Raw genomic sequence first — 26,380 nt, 5'->3', positions numbered from 1 at the left:
GCCACCACGGGGACAGTTTCCTGCTGATGTTCAGCGCCCAGGTCTCTATAGAGCAGTGGTTCTCAATCTGTGGGCTGCAGCCCTTTTGGGGGTTTCATATCAGATATCCTGCACATTAGATATTAACATTACGATTGATAACAGTATCAAAATTACAGTTATGAAGTAGCAATGAAAACAGTTTTAGGGCTGGGTTCACCACAACATGAGGAACCATATTAAAGGGTCACAGTCTTAGGAAGGTGGAGAGCCGCTGTCATAGAGTCTCAAACATTTTTTATCAACAAACAGACATGGAGTCGTTTGTGTGATGGCTGTCACTCCTGAAGCTCGTGTCCTCCGCTGTGAGGGACCTGAGCTGCCCTGAATGGCTCTAGGTGTAACTCCCAGCCTGGAGAAAGGATGCCTGAATTTCGGCTTCACTGAGATGTAGCTACAGAAGTAATGACCTTGAACGTTTCAAGCTTATGGTGTGGCCAAATGCTGACACCCCAACACCATAACCCATCTTTCTAAAACTGCCCTGTGCTACTATTTCACTGAGTTTGGGAAAGGGTGTCCCTCCCCAAGCTGCAGAGGCTCGCAGTTCACCCAGTGGCCACTTGGTGGTTCCGGGGGCTTGCACCTGCAGGTGGAGACTATGTCTCTCCTTATACAGTGAATGGCCCTGGCTGCTTTTAATTTGTACAAGCCAGACCCACAGGTGTTTCCTGCTGTCCTCACCCCACCCACTGGAGCCCCGCTCAGCTCCCCCTCCCATACACAGCCATCCAGTCCACTTGCTTGGGCACCTCTGCCTGCTGGATAGTAAGGCCTGAGCTGGGGCCCTGCCTTGCAGATTAAGTCAGGGAGATGGGAGCTCTTCCGCACCCACCGCACCGCAGCCAACAGGGCTTGCAAGGTTCCCACGGGCCCCCTATGCTGCACCCCCGCCCAGGGTCCTGCCTCTGCTCTGGCTCTGCCCCTCCCACAGGGCCCACTGCTTTCTACCCACACCCCCCCTCCCCCAAATCTGCTTAGATTCTTTTGCACTTCCTGCAGCCTTCAGGATGAGCAGCCAGCCCCACCCACCCGCTGCCACTCCAGCAAAACTCCCAGCCCTCACACGTGTTTCCTTGCCTGTAGCATGTACGATGCACACCTCCCCTACCTCCGAGCCCAGCTGTCCTGGTTAATTTTTATTGTCAGTTTGACATGACCTAGAAGGAATCTGAACTGAAAAACTGCCTCAATCAGGTTGGCCTATTGCCAGCTGGTGAGATACTGTCTTGATGGATGATTGAGGAGGAGGGCCCCGCCCACTGTGGGAGGCCCCGCCCACTGTGGGAGGCCCCGCCCACCGTGGGAGACACCGTCCTTGGGCAGGCTAGAGAGTTAGACGGAAAGCAATGCTCCTCCATGGTCTTTGCTTCAGGTTCCTGCCTTGAGTGTCTGTCCTGGCTTCCCTCGATGATGAACTGTGACCTAAAATGGTGAAGTAACCTGTCCTCATCTAAGATGCCTTTGGTCACAGCAACAGAAAAGAAACTCCCTACACACAACCTCATCTTCTCTGCCTACTCTCTCTGCTAGGCTGCAGCTGTGCCGGGAGGGGCTACCATATCCGCCATGCCTAGCATGTAGTGTGGTTCACAGTACATGCTCAAGTTACAAACACCGACCACCACTTAACCATCACTCAGTGTTCCCTAACCTTGGGGCTTCAGGAAGTCACTGCACGGAGGTGGAGGCCAGCCCCAGCCAGCAATGAGGACAGTCCCTTCCTCCCTTCTTCTACAACTGTGCTCCTTGGCCTATTATGGCTCTGGGGCTCCCTCTTGCTCCTGACACTGGCTGGGGTGTTGGCTCCTGTTTTTCGAACACTTCCCAGTTGGGCTGCCCCAAGTTCACCATGGCTTCTCCACAGGCTCCCTGGACCTCCCCAGAGCAGGCATCTGCCAGCCATTTCCACAAAGGTTCAGAATAACATTTCTGTATGCATGAACTCTCAAAGAATAACTAAAAACATTATACCAGGGGGAAAAAAAAAGCAAAAAACAAAAACTCCAAGCAGTTTCTGCTTTGTTAAACTCTAATAGCTCATAGACACTAACAGGCACGGTTGGGTGCCCATAAAACTTTATGCGCAAACCTAAGCACACAGCCTTTGGGTCAGGCCAGGCTGTTGAGGCCTAATGGTGCCCACCTGACTCAACTCCAGATCAAGTGCTACTACTACCTTCCCGGAAAATGCCTTCAGGCTGCTTCCAGGCAGGGATCTGATTGTCTCCTTGGCTCCATAAGTGACAATAGTTCCCTCCCTGTGGGCAAGGAGTCATAAAATTCTGTAAAGCAAACCTCTGGCAGGTGGAAAGTTGGGACCCACCCTGACACAGGCTGAGAAAGGCCTGGATGAATCTCTTTGAAGCTGGGTATGGATCTAGACATGACTCCCACTGACCCCTGTATCTGGTTTTACTATGGTCTTGCCTTTGGCTCCAGAACGTGAACTCTTGGCAGGCTAGGCTCCATGGGGAGCAGGAGACCTATGCCAAGGGTTGATGAGAAGATAAAGTGGCCCGAGCCGAGCTTCTGGTCTGATGTGACCTCGTTGACAAACCACACTCCCCAGGGGAGCCACTGATGAGGTGATGCTTACAGCCAAGTCCAGTGGAAACAGACACAGGCTGGGAGGGGTGGACAGGACAACAAGGCAGGGACCAACTGTCTCAGTGGACAGTGGAAGGCCAGCTGGGGGATGCTTAGAAGTGGACATTCGTGTCCCCCCTAAACCAGCCACCTCTTATGTTTATCTTATGAAAGAGGCACCTCAGAGAGTGGCTTGGTCACAAAAGTGACAGACGGACACTGAGGACTTTCCCCAGGCAGTTTCTCGCCTGCTGTTCTGGGTCTAGGGAGAGGTGACCTGCATATAAGGCAGGTGTAACGAGATGAAACTGTGGCTGACTCACACAGGTAGGAGGGCCCCCAACTCCAAGGTCACCTTGAAAAGAAGTCACTGCCAGAGACATTCAAGGGACAAGGCCTGGACGGGCAGGTGAGCCCATTGAGACACACTGAGCCCAGGCAGACAACTGTTATTTTGGTCTCTGTGGGAGGTCACAAGTTCTGGAGACATCTCAGACACACTATGTCAGAAAGAGAGGGGGTCCCAGGGGAACTGTCACCTTCTGCTCCAGGCCTCCCCTGGGTTCCCTGTTTATGCAGCCAGGTGGCACTGGGGAAAGAGTGAAGGAGACACTCTCTTTGAGGCCCAGTGTCTTGGGAGGAAGGTCAGAGTCTTGTCTGTGTCAGCAGCCGAGCTCAGGTGTCCATGCAAAACAAACTCCTGCCCCTCTGCCACCTGCACCCAGAGCCGGTTTCCTCATTCCACACTGTGGCTAACCGCACCTCACAATGGGTGGTGGGGTCTTCACAGGACACAACATGAAAGCTGTTTGGCCTTAGGCAAGTGTTCCACCTCTCTGAGCCCTAGTTTCTCCTCTGTGAGGGAGTGAGCCCTGGATGTCACTCCTGGCTGGCACTGTGTGAAGAACACTTGCCAGGCAGACGGCAGTGCCTGTTGCTAGGTAACAGATAACAAATGAGCCAGGTGAGCCAGGGCATGGCAGGCAGGGTTCCTATACAGCAGGTGCCAGCTTTGCCCTCAGGATGTGTCTTGGGCCTCAGTCAGGAGTGCCTGTGTCTCTGTCACAGTTCTTGCCCCGATGAACCAACTGGTGACGGCACTGAAACCAGGCCTGACGCAAACAGAGATGCCCAAACCTGCCAGGGACAACGCTGCTTACTAGGGTGACGGCCAGTTCTTTCTTGGCTTAGCCCTTAGACTCTACGTGCCTCTGCCAGCCTGGGACATCCCTCAAACTTGGGCACTCTGCCCAGCATGGCCCAACTCATCCCACCCTCCCAGCACCTGCTTGCTCAGCCATCCTGGAGATGGACTGCACCCTTGGATAACACACCTGCTAGCTGCCTCCTGCCACTGCTGGCCTGCCTAGAGTAGCTTCCTATCCTGCACTGCGAGCCACAAAGTGACTACACCTCCCTTTACCCCGCTGTTGCTGATGGTGAACACCTGAGAGCAGAGCAAAGGTCCCTAAAGGGTCAGATGTCACAGTCAAGCGGGCAAGTGTCACCCACAGATGACTACCCAGGCAGCAGTGACTCTGGAGTCCAGTGGGGATGCTGTTGGGTCCCAGGAAGTCCTTGATGCTCACAGTGCTCATGCATCAAAATACAATGTGTCAGGCAGGGTCCCCTCAGGCGTAGTATGGTTGTTCCTCAGTACTACAGAGGGTGGTTTTAGGTTCCCCAGAGGTACTAAGACCAGTTTTGTTTAAGCCCCGTGTGTGTGTGTGTGTGTGTGTGTGTGTGTGTGTATGCTTGCTTGCACAGAGACCAAGCAGCCCCTCTGGGTGCAATAAGTTACTCTAGGTGACTGCCCCTGATAGGACATAAATAAATGACCTGCAACTAGTTATATAGTGTCACTCAGGCTAACAAGGGGCCCAGCACACACAGGGATGCTTGCTTCTTGGGATCTGAGGATGGCTGAGCCCCAAGACTGGGACCTTTGATCCCCAGGCCAGCTGTAGTTGGCTCTCTCTCCCTCTGAGGAGTGCCACATCTCCACCTGTAAGGCTGGACCTCAGATCTGCTCACTCGCACCAGCCCTCAAAGCCGGAAGCCCCTTATATGGAGCCCCTGCCTGTGATTTTCTGACACACACAGCCCTGGGATGGTCCTGGCTGTCCCCTGTGCCAGGGAAGCCTGGGCATCCAGGGAGCCCTCAGCAGAGAGCTGGCAGGTGAGGCACCACGTGTGTGAGGGAGTCTTCCAGCCAGAGATGGCTAGCTTACTGGGTAAAGCCTGAATTACCCAGGATGTGCCTTTGCTGGCTCATCACACCTGAGGAGCCAGATGAGACTCAGGCCCAGGAAGAAGACTCTCGGGTGTCCGGTTGCTTCCATGGCCTCCTAAGGCACTTGAACTACATGGTCCAAGTGCTGGTGGCGTGTTGGCGAGAGGGTAGGACTGTAGCCTCCTTCTATCTAGGTCACAGCCACAAGATTGGGGCATCTTTCCCACACCTCTGTCCTGCTGGGCACCCAGTCAAGCACCAGCTGCTGGCAGTCTCTGCTCTGTCTCATCTAGCTTCACAGTAGCCTTAACTGGAGGCCTGACCTGCCACCACAGACCCCAACTGTCTCCCATCTCCGAGCGCCCCGCAACCCTTCGCCCATTCAGTCTTTAACAGTGGAGCTCCTCAGGGAGGCTCTCGGGCGTCCACAAAATCATAGCTGACCCCCTCCTGCTCCCTCTCTGCTGCTGCTGTCCCCAGGGTAGTGATGCACACGGGCTCAAGTACATCTTCACTTCTGCCCTAAAGGTGCAAATTTCTCCAGCTCAAACCTTCGCACACCACTGGGCCTCCCGCCCCGCCCCGCCCCGCCCCTCAGAGCGCACAGAGTTCCTGCTCTGCTGATTGCAGAAAGCCAGGGGTTGGTTCCTGGGGGCACCCACGCAGGATGATGTTCGGTCAGAGTGTTCCATGCAGCTGGAAACCCAGGCTGCAGCCCCAACAGTCACTTACTGAGGACAGTCCGTCGTCTCTCCTCCTGGCCTGGCTGTGCCGGCTGATGAAGGAGCGGGCTGACAGCTTGTAGTGGCTCAGCAGGCACGTGATCATCACCACCATTACCATCATCACTACCACGATGACCACTATCTGCACGAACTCCAGCTCCGCTGTGGGGCAGAGAGACACATGAGGTGTTAGTTAGGGCAAGTCTCCACAGGCTCCCAATCTCCATAAGGCCGAGGACTCAGACACAGGGAGACCCTCAGCTCAGAGACCCTGCCCAGAATTCGGCCTGGCCCCAACCATGGACAAGTGTGAAGACACAGTCTCGGTTCTCAGAGGTGCTAAGCATGGCCTGGCTCTCAGAAAGGAACCTGTGCTTTAGATCCCTTGTGGCTGGGGTCCTTTCACCTATGGGGCCTGGAGAATAATGCCAGGAAGAGGGAGCTCATGAAGGCTGAGGGAATGCTAGGTAGGATGTGAACAGAAGCAGAGACAATACGTGGGCATGCATGCACACAAGACTAGCCCAGTGCAGGGCTCCCCAATATACTACCACTCACACACCCCAGCAAGCAATGTTTCAGCCTTCCCACGCACAAAACAACAGCCCAGTGTGCTTATACACCCCAACCCTCCCCACCACCGACATTCCAAAACGCCCGTGTATCCCAAAATAACATCCCAACCCTCCTACACACCCCCAAACAGCCCAATATTCCAACACTCCAACACTGCTTCACTCCCCAAACAACAGCCCAGTGTTTCTATGTCAACACTCTCACTATAACACCTAAACCTCCTAAACACCCCAGAATAACAGCCCTGTGCCCCAATGTTCTTCTTCATCTCAATTTTCCAACCCTCCTATGCTCCCCAAACAACAGCCTAAAGTATGTACATCCTGTACACCCCCACAATGGGGTGACATCTTAAACACCCCAACCCTTCTACACCCCTCAAAGCAGCCTACGACTCCCACACACCTCAACACTCCCACTGCACCCCCAAAATCACACCTCAAGACATCCCAGGAAACATAAGACAACGCACACTCACACACACAACACACAGCCACACAGATAACCACACAATTATACAAACTTGCACCCGCTACACAGGGTCATGGTTAGAGGCTCCTCCCAGTGAAGGCCTCCCACAAATCCTAGGTACCGCACATACTGCTTTCCTCGTTTTTTTCTTCTTCCTGTTTTTAGCCTTGGTTTATTTCTCCCCTAGAAAGAGGAAAAGCCCTCTGGTGCTGGGAAGGGAAGAAGCTATTTTGATGGCATTTAAGCAGTTGGTTCTGCTGAGTCTGGCGGGCCGAGGCTCAGCAGCTGGCCGCAGCTGGTGCCAGCAGAGCCCCCCAGCAACAGGCAGGACGCCAGGAGCCTTGCAGGGCACTGAATTCGGCAGACCCCAAAGGCCCTGCTGGAGGTGGAGGCACAGTGATGAACCTCCCCTGTTTTGGAGGAAAGATGGGGGGTGGGGTGCACTCCCTGGTGCAAGAGAGGAAAGGGGCCCCAAGATAAGAAGCTCAGCTGCAAGGGTAGCTCAACTCTGTGCTAGCTAACCAGAGACAGGAACTGAGGGGGGGTGGGGGAGCTGAAAGTCTCCATGGGTTCAAACCTCAAGCCCCGGCAGGATTCACCCCTTCCATGGTTTCCCCATGCACTCATTGTGGGCACTTTCCTGTGAATGCGTAGAAGCTCACAGGGCCTCTCTCTCACTCTCCCACTGTCCCAGGCTATCCCTCAGCCCCAGCAAGGCTCCAGAATACTGTCTTCCCTTCCTGTTTCCGACACCCCAGCTACTCACCAGACCCACAGGCCTGACATAATCACTGTCACTGCGTGTGCAGTGACAATCATCTAGGCAGGACCCATTCTACTTCTGGAATCCGTGAAGCTGAGTCTGGCCTTCCCCTGATGGAAGGGCCTTCTCAGGCCCCATCCGAGGTCAGGACCTCAAGCTGAAACACACAACTGTGGAGGAGGTGATCACAAATTCCAAGTGCCCACAGCTGGGACTCCAACCCGAGTCCGGGCTGCAGCCGGAGCTCCTGAACTGTGTTCTGGTGGAAGCTTCACCTCAAACCCCCTCCCCCAGCTCCCTCCAGACCCTGCTGCATCTCAGAAAACCCGCTAAATGATGACCCCTCCCCCAGAGATGCTCAAGACCACTCCCACAGGGCATTTAAACTGCTCCCCCCCCCCGAAAACAGATGTGTGGTTTTCTGGTCTCTTTTCTCTCTCCTCTCTAGGGGGCTGGAAAATCATCCGGGAACACTGTATCCATTAAACGTGGGCTTTTTCTAATTTGGTTTGATTTGGTCTGAGTTGGATTGCTGTGTTGGCGGAGAGGCTTATCCGGGTACAGAAACTTTTCAAACTAGGCCCATTTTCACCTCATCCTGGAGGAGCCACGTACAGCGTATGGCAGAGAGTGTGAGCTACAAGGGTTCTGTTGGGATTCAACCATGCCTCCAATAGGGGCCCCCCTCTAGTGGGGTACAGAGTCTGAGAAGGGCCGTGGTGAGGGAGGCCAGGTCACTGCAGCCACGCTCCTGTCTCCCCAAGAGAGGCGGGGCCAGGGCTGGGTAGCTTGGCCTGAATGTGCTGGGCACTCAGGTCTGGCTGTCGGAACCCAGGATAAAGCCATATATTCAAGGGACACAGGGCCTGCTTTGTGCAACACCCACATTCCCTCAAAGGGCCCTCAACCCCTCCCCCTCAACTCTGTACTCCTCACCCTGGCCTGAGACACCCCCTCTGGCTGTCTCTGGGGCTTCTGCCCACATCAGGCCTAAAGGGAGCAGGGAGATGTAGACAGTCTTTGTTCCTGGCCTCTGGCAGCCTGGGGGACTGGATAGGCTGCTCCAATCCTCCTGGGGTGGTCTGGGGCCCCCGGGAAGACTGGTGAGGCAGAAGCTGAGGCAGCAGGGCTGGCGGAAGCTGACAGGATGTGGGGACAGTGAATAAAGCCTCCGCAGGGCCAGTTGGGGTTGACAAGTCTGGGTTCCTGTGTCCAGAAAGTGGGAGAATTGCTCCCCAAAGTGAGGGGAGGACTCTGTACCCACAAATGTGACCACCTGGTTCAATGACTACCAGCTTTAAGCAAAGACACAGACCCAGAAATTTCATATAAGCCAGGAGGAGAAAACATGGATCCAAAACAAAAAACCAAGTCCATGGAGATGTCTAGCAAAGGCTTGTGTTGAGTGTGGCTAGCCACTGAGCAGGACAGGAAACGACCACAGCATGGCCCTCACGGTGCCTGACACACACCGAAGCAAAACAGTATGTCGGGTTAGGAAGAGACTACAAAAGAGTCCTGGTACCTCCAAGGCAGGACACAAGTAGATACACGAGGCACGAGGACAGCTTCCTCAACAATTCCCAGAGGCCAGGTACAGCTGGACCCATCCCTGGCAAGGCTGGACAGACAAACAAAACCAGTACACAATGTCTAGACCACATTGCCCCCAGGGGATTAAGGCTTTAAATGCAAAGTAAAGCCAGGCATAGTAGCTCATGTCTGTCAGTACTTGGGAGGGTGAGGCAGGAGGATTGATACCAGGTCAAGAGCAGCCTGATCTATACAACAAGCTCCAGGCCAGCCTGGTTCACAGGGTGAGAACTTGTCAATAAATAAAAAAAGGGAACCAATAACATCCAGCACAGTTACCAAACTTTCAAGCAAGAGTGGGAAGGGAGCCATTCGTTATGGCAGGAAAGGAGACCTCCACAGCTGGTCCCTGGTGCTGACAAGGCTAGCCTTGGCTACATGAGAACGTGTCTCAGAACAAAACAAACTGGGTATAGTGACACACACCTTTAATCCCAGCACAGGCCTGAGCTTGCATTTGTGCCTAGGAAGCAGCTTGGCAGTCAGTTCTGGCTGGTTAGTGTAACGGTGGTACCCTTTCTGTCAACATCTTAGGTGCCTGCTCCAGATGCCAGAGGTACACTACAAGGAGAGGGAACAGCGTTTGACTCCCAGCCTACAGCTACACTCCAATGCAAACTGGGGGTGGGGAGCAAATGGGCCCAACCACCTGGTATCGGGGTAGATGTGCTCCCCAGCCCCCACCTTCTAGTTAAGAGTGGAGTGCAGTTGGGGCTGGAGAGCTAGGCAGATCCACCTGGCTCTCTCTAGTCTTAGGAGGTTTTCCTAGACCAGATGCTGTCTGCAAGCCTGCCCCTGGGTCTACCTCTGGGGAGGGTAGCAACCTCCTTCCTAGTTAACAAGCAGCCCGCACCCGACCCTGTCTGGCCTCCTGGCCGCACACGGAGGAATTAGGAATAGGCACCGTCTGAAATTTATGAAAATCTAATCTCGTTAGGCCCGCCTGGTGGAGACCCGGCGGGCGGCCTCATTGTCATTCCGAGGAGCCCCAGTCGCTGGGGTTCCGGCCACTCCATCACCTTCCCTCCCCCACTGCCTGTTGTATTTGAATATGAACTGGTTCCCCCATGCCCTTGAATTCAAGTAAAATTAGACCAGACGTCAAAGGAATAGTTTTGCCATCTCTCGGGTGTCATTTCAAACACCCCCGAAGGCGCATTTATTTCTTAGTGTAAGAACTTTCATGATTTTTTTTTTTAATTGCTTTTCCTCTTTAGGATTGGGGAGCAGGCAGCAGGTTGTATGGCATCTTCTGGTTTTCAAGCCAGGTTCTGATAGGTACCTAGCTCTGGCCAGGTGACCTTGGATGGTAGGTGACATCCCCTAACTCCCTGACACTTCAATGACTACTGCCTTGAGAGCAAGAAGAAAAGACACATCTCAAGGGTTAGGAAGGACCCAGCTCTTCTGTTCTTGGCAGTCTTTTTTTTTGGGGGGGGTGTCGTTTTGATTCAAATTTTCCCCCCTTCTGAGACAGGGTCTCACTATGTAGCTCAGGCTGTCCTGGAACTCACTATGGAAACCAGGCTGACCTCCAAACTCACAGAGATCCACCTGCCTCTGCTTCTCAAGTGCTGAGGTTAAGGGCCTGCACCATGACACCTGGCTTTTTTTATTTTGAGACAGGTTCTTATGTAGCCAAGGCTAGCCTCGAACTTGATATACAGCTAAGGATATTTTTGACCTTCTGATCCCTGCCTCTACCTCTCCCTGAGATTACAGACACAGGGAATGAAGTCCGCACTCCAAGACCCTGGCTTCCAATCCTAGCCCTGTCACTTACTATGCAACTGGGGTGGGGGGGGGGCAGCAAACCCTCGGGATGGTGTTCAAACTCATTCTCTGCTATTTACTTCTCACGTCCATTTCTCCTGATAACCCTGCTCTGGGACTCTCTCCTCTGACACCTATTTTCTGTTGCTAGGCAGCAGTCACCTTGTCCCCATCAGGACCTTTGCTGCTTCTAGGAAATGAGTTTTATTTTTTAACACTCACAAGCTTGACCTCATCAGCAGCACTTTCTGGTCTTTGCCCCAACACCAGCCCCTCAGGGAGGGTCCCCAGGGCACACTGTCTGCAACAGTCCTTTGCACCCAGACCCGAGGACACCATCCCTCTGGTTAGTTTTCCCTGTAGCATTCATCTAGAATTCTCAATCTGACCCAACAGTTTATGCCTTGCCCCATCTCTGGAACATGGATGTCAGCTTATTTACTCTGTGGTGTCCCCAGTATTCAGAAGACCGCATGTAATACATGTGTTCAATCGAGGCACACACTTTCTCTCTTGCGAAAGGGTCAGTGTGCCTCTTTGGGTTTGCAGAAGAGGCTAGAACCAACTGGGAATCAGATAACTGTCCTCAACAGCAGCCGAGGCAACATGAGAAATACGACCATGAGCCAGGGAACACTGACAAGAGGTCACCAAAGAGCATGAGCCCACTTTAGCTCTAAAAACCAAGGTTTGGGAAATGGCTCATTGGTCAAGTGCTGGACTTACAAAGCCCAGGACCAGAGTCCAACCTGTGAAAAGCCAGACACAACAGCACATACCTACAATCCCAGCACGGATCCCTAGGGCTCAGGGGCCAGCTAGCCTGGCCAAAGAGCCCAGGTCCCAGTGAGAGACCTTGACTCAAAAAACCCCTGCGAACAACACCAGAGGTTGACCTTTGACCTCTATTCCTGAGCTTGCACACCTGCACGCATACACAGATGAATTCTGTTAAAAAATGAAGGTAGAACTTTCCTACACAGATCCTACTTTGAGGGGGACACAGGTATCACTAGGTACACACAAAATGACCATGGTGGGGACCCAGAGCACACCCTGCCCACCTCCAGCAAAGGGGGTGTCCCCTCCATGGAAACTCTTCTGCACATGACAACCATGAACATGTATGGTTACATTTATAGTTAAAAGGCAGAGGGGAGAATTAAGAAGCATGCATATTTTCCAAAGTACCCTAACTTAGTCCCAGACTCCTCAAGGTGATGTCTGGGACTGAAGGTGTGGTTAGCCGTTGCACCACATATACTCTCGGGAAGGAGGAAGGGGCATGGGCCATCTGGTCTCCCCATATCTCAGTGTTCTCTCTCTCTCTCTCTCTCTCTCTCTCTCTCTCTCTCTCTCTCTCTCTCTCTCTCCTCTCCTGCTTGCTTACCTCTGTCCCTCCCTACCCCCCCTCTCTCTATCTATAGATATGTATATCTATAGATAGATCTTCCCATCTTCATCCACCTACTCAGCCATGCATCCATGTTTCCGCGTGTCTGTCCATCATCCAACCACCCGGCTATCCGGGCTGTCATCCGCTCTCCGTCCACCTTCTTTTTCTCGATAAAATCAAGACAGGCATTGGGCCCTAAGAAGCTCTACTTTCAGACCACGATACCCACACATCCCTGCACCTCCTTGCCAGGCTCAGCCCCTTCCTCATACTCCTGGAGTGAGTGGGGAGCCCTGGGCTACCCCTCCTCTGGGCAAGAATCTTAAGATGGTCAGGCACACCTCAACTCCATGATCCCTTCATCCAGAGCCTGGCAGGGAGCGGACAGCAAAGTCTCCACAGGGTCTGTAAACTGAAGGGGGCACACCACCAGGCACCCAGGAGGCACCCACAAGAGTGGAGGCAAGGTCAGCTCTACACTACCAGCCTGGTCGTGCTTGCTTCTCTCCTGGCTTGCAAAGGACTGTCAGGTGGAGGTGAGCTGCCTTCTCCCTCTGTGGCAGAGGGTGCAGCCCAGGTTCCCCTCTTACTGCAGAGAAACACAGACTCAAACACAGACCTCCGCCTCCATGCTAAGTTGCTGAGGCACGCAGGAGGCGGCCACGCGGGAGGCGGCCACGCGGGAGGCGGCCACGCGGGAGGCGGCCACGCGGGAGGCGGCCACGCGGGAGACCAGCATTGAGGCAGACCTTGTGTACATGCAGGAAAGGGGCCTGTGAAATAGAGTCCCAGGAAGGTGACAGGCCTGTCTAATCACTTGAGAGCCTTTAGATTAAATGCTGCTTCAATAAGGGAAGGCAAAGCCACACCTTTTATCTTTCTTGCTATTACCCAAATGGAAAGAACTAATGGGCTTTTTTTCCCTATTGTCACTGGCATTGAACATCTTTAAACACCCGCTGTCAGAACAGCCTCAATCCTGTTCCTGAGTTATTGGCAGGGCAGAAAGAATTCACAGCGAGCAAGTGCCTCCAGCCATGTGATTGGGGCCGTACCCAAAAGATATTTAAAATAAGTCAGATGGACCCAGCTCATCGAGCAAAGGTGGTGGGAGGGCCCAGGAACAGAGCCTGTCTGAGGGTGGCAGTGTGGATGGTCACAGCTTTGAAAGGACACTCTGGCACCGACTGTTAAAATCAAGCATGCTTGTAACCTTTCAACCCTGCAGTCTAACTTCCAAAGTGGCGTCGGCAGGATTCCACAGCACTTGTCAAAAGATGGTATCCACCTGTCTGAGGACTGACTACTCAGTGTCCATGTGAGATACGACTGGGGCTCGACAGTCCCCACCATGGGGGCTGCTCTGTATATTCAGGGGTGCTGAGCAGTGTCTCTGCACTTTGTCCACCCACTAAATGCTACAGGTCCCATTGCCTCCCTGGTGATGTCTACATGTGTTTCTAGATTTTTCCAGATGTGCCCAGGGCACAAATCACTGCAGCTGAGAGCTGCAGGCTCCCAAGACTGCCAAGGGAAGGAGGAAGTTAGGGTCAGACAGGAAGAAAGGGACACATGACAGAGACCCACTTTACAGGGAAAAAGGGGGGATCAAAAATTGAACTAAGAATGGTGGGTGGCTTCTGAAAGAGCCTGACTGCATTATTATATTTTGTACTTCTCTGGAGTGCACACGTGTGTGCTCATGGATGCAGGTAACCTTGGAATCTGGAGGTGTTGGGCCCCCCTGGGGCTCAAGTTACAGGCAGTTGTGAGCCACTTGGCATGGGTCCTGGGAATAGAACCTTGGCCCTTTGAACGACCAGAGCACACCTTTAACCACTAAGCCATCTTCAAGCTTTTTTTAATGTGGGCTTTGGGAGCTGAACTCAGGTTCTCAAACTTGCCTTCTGAGCCATCTCTTAAGGCCCACTGTCTGCCTTTTTAAGAGAAGCACTCATAATTTATTTTATCCCTTGAGATAGGTTCTCACCATACAGATAAGACTGGCCTCAAACTTACAGAGATCCACCTGCCTCCCACGTGCTGGAGATGAAGGCCCATGCACCACGCCCATCTACATTCACCATTTTAAGAAATCTCAATGACATACTCAAAAAATCCCCTGTGTGGAGAACATGCCTGTTTGTGGACGTAGTTTCTGAGTGTTGGCCAACAACGGGACGCACGATGCCCTCGCCCCGGGAGGCGCCTGCGTTCCCTAGAAACCAACATGTATTTTCCTCAATTACTGATCTTCAAGGGCCTGGTATTTCCCCGACATAAGTCGGGACTTCAGCACCCAGGAGAAGGGAAGTGAACCGGAGCTCTGTTTCCAAGGCTTTGGGACAAAAGGCTCAGCTCTGAAGCCCGGGCACAATGCGGTGTGTATTGAACCCATTCTCAATGGCTCCTCATTCAGTCCCAGGGGCCTCATTGAGGCCGCCGCGTGCAGAGGAGCCAAGGGTCAGCTGGGAGAAGTCTTAGTGCTCACCCGGGGGTGGCCCTGCCTTTCAGGACCAGAGAGGGGCGGCTATTCTTGGTCCTGCCTGGGACAGAGGTGGGGAGGTGAACTGAAGGGGTGGTGAGGGCCTGCCTCTGTCCCAACTCCAGATCTCTGCAGTTTACAGGCTCCTTCTCTGTAGCAAGACCTCCCAAGCATTTTCTCCATAAGGCTTCGGTGATCATAGAGTCAACAGCCGTATATAAAGTGCACCCACTGCCCGTGGGCCCAAGTTCAGTCCCCAGCACCTACTTGGGACAGCTCACAACTACCACTAACTCCAGCTCCAGGGAAGCAGGCACCCTCTTTTGACTTCCTATGTTACTCACACACATTTGCATGAACAGATACACACACACACACACACACACACACAGACAGACAGACACAGACACACACACACAGAGAGAGAGAGAGAGAGAGAGAGAGAGAGAGAGAGAGAGAGAGAGAGAACCTTTTTTAAGTTTAAGCAAGGAATGGAGCTCTGCAGGGCCACTAAAGGGGATAAGATGCTCAGTGAAAGCCACTGGGAGGGCAGGCCTACCATGCCTGTCCAATGAAAGCAAGCCCGTGAGGTCCGCCATTTATCACTTGTGGCTTTCTGATAGCTTCGCAACTCTCCCACAGCCTGGGACACCCTCTCCCTGCTGACTGGCTCATCCTGTACTGGCAGACACTTTTTTTTTTTTTTTTTTTTGTATTTTGTTTTTGTTTCCTCTGGCAACTTTAAACTTTTCCATGAGGGGCTTAATTTTGTGATCACCACCTTTACTATTTGCTTGAACTTCTAAGAAAATGGTTAAGCCAGGAGCGACTGCCTCTTGACCTGTCTGATGGCCTCTTGTTAGTGGTGCCACTCTGTATGCATGTAATCTGGTCCAACAGGCACCGACAACTGGCATGAGCCTGGCAAGCCTGAAACAAGGTAACAGAACTTCTCATCACCCCTCAAGGCCCAGCACTGGCTGCCCAAGAGCTACCTCCTATGACCACTATGGTGCAAAACCAGGCCACTGTAAAGAGACTCCCAGAGTGCCCTGTGCCTGTCTTCTCAGTGCTGGGGGCTACAGGGGTGCTCATATGGCAAGCAGAGCGGCCAGCTGCAGTCTATCCACACATGGTCAATCAAGTAGCAGGGACCGGCCACCTCTGAGCGCTGCAGGGACTCACAGGCTACCCCCATGTCCTGTCTTGATGCTGCTGTTCACTCTGTGTGACCCCAAGGACCTCACCTTCAAGGGCTTGTTTTCTCCAGTGTAAACACTTTCCACCCTTGACCCCTCTTTAAGAGAGAATTTTATTACATTTCATTTATTTAGTGGGGATGGCATGGTGCACATGGGCAGGACAGGGGACAACTTGTGCAAGAGTTGGGTCTCTTCTTCCACCTTGTGGGTCCCAGGGATGGGATTCAGTTTGCGCCAGGCTTGGTAGCAAGAGCCTTTACCTGCTGAGCCATCTCACCAAACTTGGAAACTTTACATAATACAGAATATTATGTACCTCTGGGCATATAGGTATATAAAACAAGTGTGCAAATCAAACATTTATTGATAATAAATCACAAAGAAATTTATTTGGAAATAATTCTTTGGCACATGTACAACCTTGCAATCTATCAAGTATGAAGGCCATTTGCATACTAATGCAATGGACATGCTTATTTATTTTACATAAAGAATTAAATCCCGGATGAGTATCTGTCCTGGAGATGGAGCATCTTAAATGCTCTTCTGCAGCTGGCTGATATTTTGACTTTGTAATAGTGAACACCAACAAGGCAGATTTGCATGAAAACAAACAAAGCGGTAGGCAGATATTTGGGACCATTTCTGAAATTATTGGAAATCCTGTCCTAATACCAAATCAGAATTCATTTAACTTTTTTTTTTCTTTTTAGAGAAACTTGGGGTCTGGAAAGTAGGCTCCATGGTTTAGAGCACTGTTGCTTTTCCAGAGGACTGGGGATTGGTCCCCAGCACTGGTAACAGGGGACCCGAAACTGTCTGTAACTCCAGTCCCGGAGGTTGTGACAGTCTCTTCTGGTCTCTATACACAAACAGAACACATGCACACACACAGACGAAACACTCATATGCACAAAGTAAAAACAAGAATCTTAAATCTTAATACAATCCAAAGATACGCTAACTTGATATATGCTGAGGAATGACGGTAAGGAAATACTGAAAGTCTTTTTTCCCACGGTTAAACCGTCACATCTCAATCAGAGCAGAAAGCAGGATAAAACACTGCTCATGTGATAGTCTTGGGTCTGAAGGGAGGAGATTTCAGGCAGTGTTCACTGGCGACACATGACACAAGGGTATACCCAGTGCAAACTGCGTCAGAGCCACAGAGACACTGAGTCCTCGAGACAACATGGGCAAACGCTGCGAGGGACACCTGAGATCCATCACACTGCGACTGAGTTCATTTTTGGTTTCTGTGCATTCAGGAACCCAATCCTGTTGCCAGATTTTTCACAACCCCCACACCCAGTTACGCAGCTCCAAATGGGGTGATGGCCCACAGTTTATGAAGCTGTGGCTTCCCCACCTCTAGACCCCATGACCAAATGGTGCTCCCCTCGTTCAGGAGGCATGAGGATCCCACAGGGAACCAGACTGCATGATGCCCAGTTCACAAGAAACCTACGAGACACAGCGTACTGTTGGAAAAGGACTGCGTGTCATCACACAACCCTCTGTCGCCCCAACATTTGTACATGGGGGTCTACCCCCCCAGGTGTACTTGGAGGTGTGCCTACAATGTTCCTAAGGGTGGGGCCCTGACCCAACAGGTTCAGTGGCTTCTTAGAGATCCCAGGAGCTCAGGTCTCCTCTCCCTGCCTCTCCTCACCGGTGTACACCACAGAAATGACAAGGCAGGAGTCAGTCCTTGTCGAGACCTGAATGTGCCAGTGCCCCAGTTCTGCCTCTGTTCTCAATACCTCAAGAAGACACTTGTCTGAGTCACACAGTCCCCAGTGTATTGGTCTGGTGGCCTGAGGTGACTGGGGCACTGTGTGCAGACAGAAAGATGGCCATCGGCTGGGCTGGGATGTAGGAGCCCCTGCACTGAAAGGTAAAGGGACACAAGCCAGGGACACCTTTCGGGGTCAGGGCATGTCAAAAACCCGTTTCAGTCTGCATGCATGGATTCTGAGAACGGTCTCACATGAAAGACTTTCTCCCGATGACAGGTCTGTCCTCAGGGCCCTGGCTGTGCCACCCACTCATCTGAGTAGCACTGACATGCTGCCAGGCCCAGGCTCCAGAACACAGTGATTCAAAGTGTCACTCCCCAGCATCCCAACTAGGCTCACTTCTGGTTGGACTCATATGGACACACGGTTAGTGATCTAGAATCTTCTATAGCTATTGACAACATCAAGAGTGTAACAGGCAGGTGGAGGGTCAATGTCATGTCACATGACTGTCCCTTCAGCTCTTCAGGACGGGCCTTTGTCCTCTTGTTACTCCTTTTTAGGGACAAAGAGTCCGAGACGTACACCTGTCCTGGGTCACATGGTTTAAAAGGGACACAGGGACCCACCTGGTGGTGCAGTCACACACGTGCTCTGTAAGTGAGCATGTGATGGGTGAGACAAGGCATACTGCTGACTGCCCCAAAGTAACCACTCCCAGGCCAGCCTCATCCCCTGCTCTCCCACCTTCAGACTCTAGAAGCAGCTGCAGGAGGGCGGTGGCCCCGTCTCTGGACGATTGCTGTACTGAAAGGCTAAGTCATGGCGACACAGGTCCTCAGGATAACCTGCTGACCCAGGCTGCACCTCGAGCACAGATTAGCCCTTTCTGGCTGACTGACAGTTTTGTTGGCAGGGCCCCCCTGAAAACAGTGTAGGCTATACTCTGGCTAGCCATCCAGGGGGACTGGTGCCTACAGGAAAAGGTGCGGCTAGGCTGATGGGCTCACCATCAAGAGATGAGGGTTTCCTGAGTCTGTGTGTCCCTCCCTCTCAGAGTTGCTCTGTCCTCTTAGGTCTGTCTGGGATATAAACCCGTGGAGCCCTCCTCCACACCTCCAACTGTCTGCATCTCTTCCTGTTCCCTTCCATGCAACTTGTAAAGCCAACCCCAAGAAAGAAGTGCAGTCTCCCAGCTGCCCGTAACTCGGGGCCTCTTACAGCCAACTCTTCGAGTCCCAGCTGTGCTTCCTTTCCACGGAACCCCAGAAGCAGGAAGTCCCCATCCTAGGAAGGACAAGACTCTGCTTAGCGCCTCCCAGGTTCACATAAGGCTACTGTGTCAACCTCATGAATGGTCTGTGGAGTAACCAAGCTAGGTCTCATGTCCCAGTCATCCCAACACCAGCATTAGGTCATAAAGTCAGCAGCCTGACTGACTGATGGGGAGGGGACATGAGTGACAAGGATGCCAGGTCCATGTTCATTAACCACCTGCGGTAGCTGGTACAGGACAGGCAGATTCCATCTACAGGATGACGGCTGGTATGAACAGCAAGTAAGAAACTGGACAGAAACCGAGAACTAAAACGTTCCATCTCAGGACAAACCCACTGCGGCCCAGCCACAGTGGAGGTGACCATTCCTGATCTCAGGACTCACAGCTGTGGGTCCAACCACAAGGAGATTCCACCTACACCCTATTATCCTTCTGTGGTCTTTGACAGAATTGAAGACAGTTATGTTATAGTTTTCTTCAGTTATTATAAAAGATAAGTTATCCTTCTTTTATTTAGACAGAAAAGAGGAGATGAGGGGGAATGTACTTCTGTGTATGTTCATCTTATTGATGTTGAATAAAGTACTGTTTGGCCAATGAGACAGCAAGTTAGACAGGACTAGGAGTCAAAGAGGATTCTGGAAATGTAGTAGAGAAGTTGTGATCCAGGTAGGAAGTGACATAGCAGGGAGACTCATATTTAAGGATGGATAAGCAGGAAGTGGCCCCCTTTTCCCCTCCACTCTTCCTCCAGCTGTGCGATGTGATCCACTGGCAAGGGAGGGCGCCAATGGAAGGCGTCCGATAAGTCTTATAAAATATATAGATTTATGATAATTAAGACTGAGCTAGCAGATGAGGAATCCTAGTCATTGGCCAAGCAGCATTTGTATCTAATATAAGTCTGTATTATTTTGTCCATCCACACGACGGGCAGAACTCTGGTGGCTGGCGGAGACGGCCCATGTGGCGGTAGGGCTCGGGCAGCTTTTGGCGGAAAGATTTATCGTAACAACACCCTGTCATGGCTTAAGGGACCGTGGGGGTCGGGGCTGTGAAGATCTTGAGGGTCATCCCTCAAGAGCAAAGGCTTTATCTGTATGTCTCTACTTTCTCTGCTGTGCCTCTCTCTTCCCCCCTGCTCCCTCTCCCCAGCAATGACAGGGTTGTTACTAACCATGTGTGGATTGTTGGTGGCCCCTCATTGCACATTAAAACCCTGGAAGACACCCTCTCCTGACCATCACTGCCTGTCTCACACCCTCCAGCCCTGCTGGCCTGGTTGCTGCCTCCACCTTAGGACCTTAGTTTGTGGTTTTGCCTGCTAAGAGTACCCTCACTGGGTCTCTCATCACAGCTATACTCTCATCCCTCACCCCGCCCACGCCCGAGTCAGCAGGAGGTCTGTTTTGGTTAGAAGGGTCTCCACAATGTCTGTTCTTGGGTTTCTCCTTATCTGACGGCCCTGCTTCCTGGTTAAAAGGGCAGCTGAACTTCTTGGCTTGCTGGAGGACTGTTAAATAGCCAGAGAGTAGCCATCACTGAGGGAGTTTCACAGGCAACACCACACCCGACAGCCAGAACTATCTTTATCCCTCTGCCTACCTGGTTACTGACTGGTGTTTGAATACTGCCTGCTGGGAAGCACTTTGAGAGGGACCAGGTCTGTCTGCATGAACTGTACCCTTGCAGCTTAGCACCAGAGGTTTCAAAGAGCGACTTTGACATTACGGGCTCCACCTCCAAAGTCCTGGCATCAGGAGCCCAGAAGGGTACAGTGGGGGTGGGGGTGGGGTTGCTAGTGAGAAGCTAAAGGTCTTTCAGAAGCAAAAACTGAAACTCACACTCTTGGGCACTGGTCCCCAAAACAGAGGCTTCCATTCACCCCAAACCCTGGGCCCAAGTATTCCCAGAAGCTTTATCCACAGCCAATAGCTGGACACAGGCTAGGAACCCTTCAACAGTGAAGGGTCCAATAAGCGCCCTACAGTCACACCCTGGAATACTACTCAGCAAATCAAAGGAACCAGCTGCAGCTTTGCCTGGCAACCTGGGCAAACCTTTAGGGAATTACGCGGAGTGAGAAAAGCAATCTCTGAGAGCTATACACCGTATGATCCCATTTATGTAACATCCTTGAAATGACAAAATTATAGAGATGGAGAGCGGATTAGACACTGTCAGGAGAGGAGGAGGCGTGTGTGGCTATAAAGGGAAGAACAGAGAGTCTCTGGGATGGGACTGTTGTGGGGCTCGACTGTTGTCGGTTACACAAATCTATACGAGATTAAAGGGCACACAACAAACACCCACACCTCAAAGGACAGTTGCTCAGTGGAGACCTGGAATGGTGGACCCCTGGCCTTGGTGTTGTAGCTTCAGAAGGTGCTAGAAGCTGGGTGATATGGCCACTGCCATGTCAAATGAAGATTTGGGTTTTTTCCCCTCTTAAGTGAATAGTCAGGGAAGGCACCATCCCTTCAGGTTACAGGACCACCCTGCAGAGGGTATCCCCAGCAACCATCCCTGGGGCACAACCCAGCCAACTCCAGGTGTGCTATACAAGAACAAATGCCAAATGGAAGTCCCTTCCCCTCAGTCCCATTCCTGCCAACTCCATGCCAGGCTTACCCTCTTCCCAGCTCAACCTCTCCTCCTCTCCTAACCTCTCCCTCTTTCCACTCCAGCCTTCCCCTTTCTTCTTCCCGGCCTCTCTCGCTCTCTCCATCCCAGTCTCCCCATCTCAGCCCCCCTTCCCACCCCAGCCTCCCCCTGCTCCCCTCCCAGCACCTGCCATCTGGCTACTGCAGGCAACCACATGGAACCAGCCCTTGGCTGTCATCCTTCAACTTGAAGTCTGGCTCCCAGTTTGAAGATTTAATTCTAAACACACCATTTAAAATTTAGAAACGAAGGGAGAAAATTCTAAGTCACCTGGAGGTGGTGGCTCCTGCTGTCTCTCCAATGAGAAAAGACCCTTCAACCTTATTCGTAAAGGTGAACAAGAGCCAGCAGGGAAGAAGACCGAAGGCTTCTCTCAGCCATTGCACCCTGGATGCCATCAAGTACTCAAGTGCCCAAGGAAAGAGTCAATGTATCAGCCATGAAACACACAGGTGTGTCCAGTGTTGGGCACTCTAAGTTGCAACAGTTACAGCACTGTGTAGCAAAATGTGCCAAGTGGCACTACAAACTGTCAGTGTAACCTCAGCACAAGCAAAGCTCCCTAAGTGACTCAAAGTGCCCTTGCAAACCTCCAGGGACATAGCTATTCCTCTAGCTTCCAAGTTCTCTTTCCCAGCAATAGCAGACTGTGAGCACTGGAGAGGAAGGCTGAGCCAGTGGTGGTGATCAGGGTGAATGGGGAAGAGAACAAACTCAACTGGAAGTGCAAACATCCTGAGGCAGGAACTCTGATCTTATTCAAAGGAAAGAAAGCCCTGGGGCATGGGACAAAAGACAGCTGCTTAAGGGCCAGGCAGGCAGCATCAGGGCTGGTGGGGGGTGAGTGGAGTGGTGGTCTTGTGCGTAGTCAACGCACAGGCAGCATGGACGGTTGAGCTGGATTCAGACTCTGCAATGTGAGCTTGCGTCTAGTTTACAGATCAGCGCAGCACTGGTCCAAAGCCAAACTTACCCCTCAAGTGTCCACTGCGGCCTGCCTGGACCCCACCAAGCTTCCCCTCCTCCAGCTCAAATGCTAAGAGGAGATGCTGTGGACAGCTGGCATCAGGCAGCGCTTAAGTCTTTTGGTGACCCTAAGAAAAGGCACACCTCCTCTATGCTGGGGATCTCTGGGGTTAGAGAAATCAGGAGAGGCCAGAGAAGGGGAAGGAGGTGCTCAGAGAAGCAAGATGAGCCAGTGCCTGGATATGGATGCCCGCACTGGCATTCACACTCGAGCCCAGCACAGAGCCCGGCTCACACCAGGGAGCCCTGTGCCTGGATATGGGATGCCCGCACTGGCATTCACACTCGAGCCCAGCACAGAGCCCAGCTCACACCAGGGAGCCCTGTGCCTGGGTATGGGATGCCCGCACTGGCATTCACACTCGAGCCCAGCACAGAGCCCAGCTCACACCAGGGAGCCCTGTGCCTGGGTATGGGATGCCCGCACTGGCATTCACACTCGAGCCCAGCACAGAGCCCGGCTCACACCAGGGAGCCCTGGTGGGGCTTCTGCTCAGACACCAGTGCAAGCCTCTGCATCCGGCAGGTTCTCTAGACAACGCTTCCTTCTGATCTGTGTTGGACAGACAGGGACCACGTGGGTAGGTGTGCTGAACACTCCACCTGCACCCAGGGAACACCTCAGAAAAATTCAAAATGTGTGTGCATGAAAAGACACTCTGTGCTTTATAAAGGAGGGTGCTGGAAGTTGGCAGGTCCCTCTCTAGGATGACATAGCCAGCTGAGTCTTGGATGCTGTCACCACAAGCATACCAAGAGACACCCGCCGGGCGGTAGTGGCCCATGCCTTCAGTCCCAGCACTCGGGAGGCAGAGGCAGGCAGATCTCTGTGAGTTCGAGACCAGCCTGGTCTATAAGAGCTAGTTCCAGGACAGCATCCAAAGCCACAGGGAAACTGTCTCAAAAAAAAAAAAAAAAAAGAGATACCATTCCTTCTGGCATCTCACTCGTAGGAGTCCATCTTTCCACCCCAGCTGCTACCCCAAAATGCCTTCTTACCCCCTACCTACAACTACCCCACATGATCATACGACCTACAACACAAGGCCACCTGAGGCTCCTCTGCTTTTCCTTTACCTCTAAGTCTTAGCTGATCAGGGACAAGGGACCCTTTACCACCAGCCCACATCCAGTCCCTTCAGCAGGGGCACACAGGGCTTTGTTTATATGACAAGGAAATGTGCAGTGGCCCAGTCTCCCAACGCCACCCCTCTTTCCTTTCCTTGGCACTCAAGACACACATGGCCGGGTATGACCAGGCTGAAGCAGGGTCCCCAGTGTTTAAAGGGTGATGCTTGGCATGGGACCTGAACAGTCAGGCAGAAGGCCAGTTCAGCCATCAGACCACTGTGGGACCTCCCGCAGGCCACCCTGGCTGTTCTCACATGAAGTGGGAAGTGCCAGGCAGTTCCCCTTCCAACCGCAGCACAGAATCTATGTGGACTAGGGGGTTCCGACCTAGATCCTTCCTGATGGCTGGGGCCTGATGCTTGCTAAGTTTCTCCCAAGTTCAGCATTCAGCCGACACCCCCTCAACCTAGAAGACAAAAGGATGGATAGATGTGTCCCCATGTTCTGATTTGAGAGCTGTCCCTGAAGCAGCCTTCACGCCCCTCCAGGAGGCCAACCCCCCTCCCCAGCAGAAAGCAGCCCATCCCACAGGAGGAAGAGAAGTTCAATGGAGCTATAAATACTTCTGCTAAAGGCTGCTGGGGAGCCGGGCTTTCTGCATGAACAGGCCCCGCTGAAAAGGAAGGCGGCTCGCCAGATTTGTTCCGAATTATGAAAATAGATGTTGTCTCCCAGCCACATCTGTTTTGCCTGACACATGAGCAGCGACTCCCCTCCTAAATACGGCTGTGCCCAGAGCCAGCTTCAAACCCGACTTCTCAACTAGGGGGAGAGAAGAAAGGAGGGAAGGGGGGAAGCCCAGCCATCCCAGACTTTGCCCAACTCCTCTCCTGGGGTGTCTTTGTGCAGCTGTGAGTGGCCTTCAGTTCTCCTTGAGCGGGAGGAAACAGCTCGTGATAGAGGGAGCCAGGGTCCCTTGCCACTGAGAAAGAGGTCACTAGACATGAGCATTATTAAAAAGCGGGGAAAAAAGAGTCCCTCTAACTGCCCGACTCACTTGAGAGCACATGATTCTTCATTGTTTATTTTTACATTTTATTTGCTTTATTTATTAGGGATGGGGGAGTTGCCATGGCTCACGAGTAAGCAGAGGTCAGAGAGCAACTCGCAGGAATCCGTTCTCCTCTTTCATGTGGTGTGTGTGTACCCTGAGAATCAAACTTGGGTGCATTTCTGATGTGGTGAACAAGGCCAACTTAGAGAGAGGAAGAGCCACACTATCCCACGATGGCTCAGTGACTGGTCGCCATCATCCTGCTCCACTCATCACTCCAGAACAGACCCAGTTACGGCACAACCATGGCTGTCAGTAGAGGACCCAGGACTCTGTAGGTGGCCCAGTCTCTTAAGGCCCTTGCCCAAGGGGTCCTGGGGATCAGGGACAGAAGTGTGGGCACACACATGCCTTACAGACTAGCAGGTGTTGTCTGTTCTGGCTTTGTTCCTTAAGTGTCTTCCCCTCAAAACACCTCCTTTTTGAGTTTTCACCTTAAAGATATAATTATCAGGAGAAAAATCTGCAACATCTCAGCTTAATTACAGCAAACTGGTCACCCATCCTTCATGCTGCCCAGGAATCTATTGGGCTCTGGGATGGGGGTGGGGAGGGGGAGAGGGGGAGTAAGGAAGAAGAGAAGAGAAGGAAGGAACTCAGCCTGGGAGCACACTGGTGTGACAAGCTGACTGGAGCTGCCCTCATTCCCCCAAGTCACACCCACTCCTGGACAATAAGTGGCCACCTCCTGTTTGGGTGTTGGGGTGCATATGTAGGGTTCAGGCCCAGAGGGGACCACCTCCTTCATGTGGCAGAAAGAACTTCAGGCCCAGGGGTCCCTGGAGACATCTGGTGGGCTGAAACCCCTTATTCCTTCCTATCTTTTGTGCCCCCAACTGTGTAAAAAACCATAGGGGAGATTCACGCTGCAGGAGGAGGGTGGGAATTTATGCTTCACTGTCCTGAGGACAGTTTGGGGAGGGGAGTGAGGGTCTGGTTAGAGATGGATAGGACAAGGCAGGCCTCTATCTGCAGCCTTCGCTCTAGAAGGGGCTTGCAGTGCCAGCCCTGGGCCTAGACAGACAGCCAGACCTCAGCTCTACTGGGCTCCCAAGTCCAACGGGCTGTGGCTGCCTCACAGGGTGGAGAGAGATTGGACGGCTCTCCTCTTCACAAAGAACTGGGGAGAAGGCTGTGGGGAAGGTGCAGCTCAGGTGGTTGTGGCACCAAGGGAGTTGACTGGTGGCTGAGTTCCTGTGGGAATGGGTGGCGGGGGGACCCGAGCCTCTCCACCAAATCACTCACCCCTCTTACCCCTGGCAATAATGAGCCAGTCACTATGGCAATGAGGCTAATTAAATGACTTTATTTGGCAGAACAAAGCCTCAGGCCCATTTAAGTAACCCCAATATTTGCTTCCTTAAGAAGCCACTTTCTGGTATCTGTGCAAGGACGGAGAGAAAAGCGAGAGAACAGGAGAAAGGCAAAAGGAACCGAGAGACAACTTGCAGAAGGGAATTGTGGGCCCTGCTCATCCTCAGAAAGGAGAACGCTTAGAAAGTCCTAGCATGCTCCCCCACCACCACTCCCACTCGCCCTGGTATAAAATTGGCATAGGTCAAGCAAATGTGTTATAAACACAAGGACCCTGCCGGGAGGCAAAGCACTTTAATTTAAGGGGCTAAGAAGAGGACATTCT

At 52.5% G+C, this 26,380-nt stretch overlaps 1 protein-coding gene across 1 annotated transcript in view; it reads right to left on the bottom strand.

Moving 5' to 3' along the window:
- Pmepa1 (prostate transmembrane protein, androgen induced 1) overlaps window positions 1-26,380 on the bottom strand; it is a 49,605-nt gene that overhangs the window by 1,796 nt on the left and 21,429 nt on the right. Inside the window, exon 2 of the mRNA XM_027423257.2 lies at window positions 5,594-5,748. Coding sequence (XP_027279058.1) covers window positions 5,594-5,748 — 155 coding nt within the window. The remainder of the gene's footprint in view (window positions 1-5,593; window positions 5,749-26,380) is intronic.

The sequence above is a fragment of the Cricetulus griseus genome, chromosome 6, assembly GCF_003668045.3.
Source record: "Cricetulus griseus strain 17A/GY chromosome 6, alternate assembly CriGri-PICRH-1.0, whole genome shotgun sequence".
Taxonomy (NCBI): Eukaryota; Metazoa; Chordata; class Mammalia; order Rodentia; family Cricetidae; genus Cricetulus; species Cricetulus griseus.
Note: the sequence above shows the minus strand (reverse complement) of the source record. Positions and strands in the feature narration are given on the sequence as shown.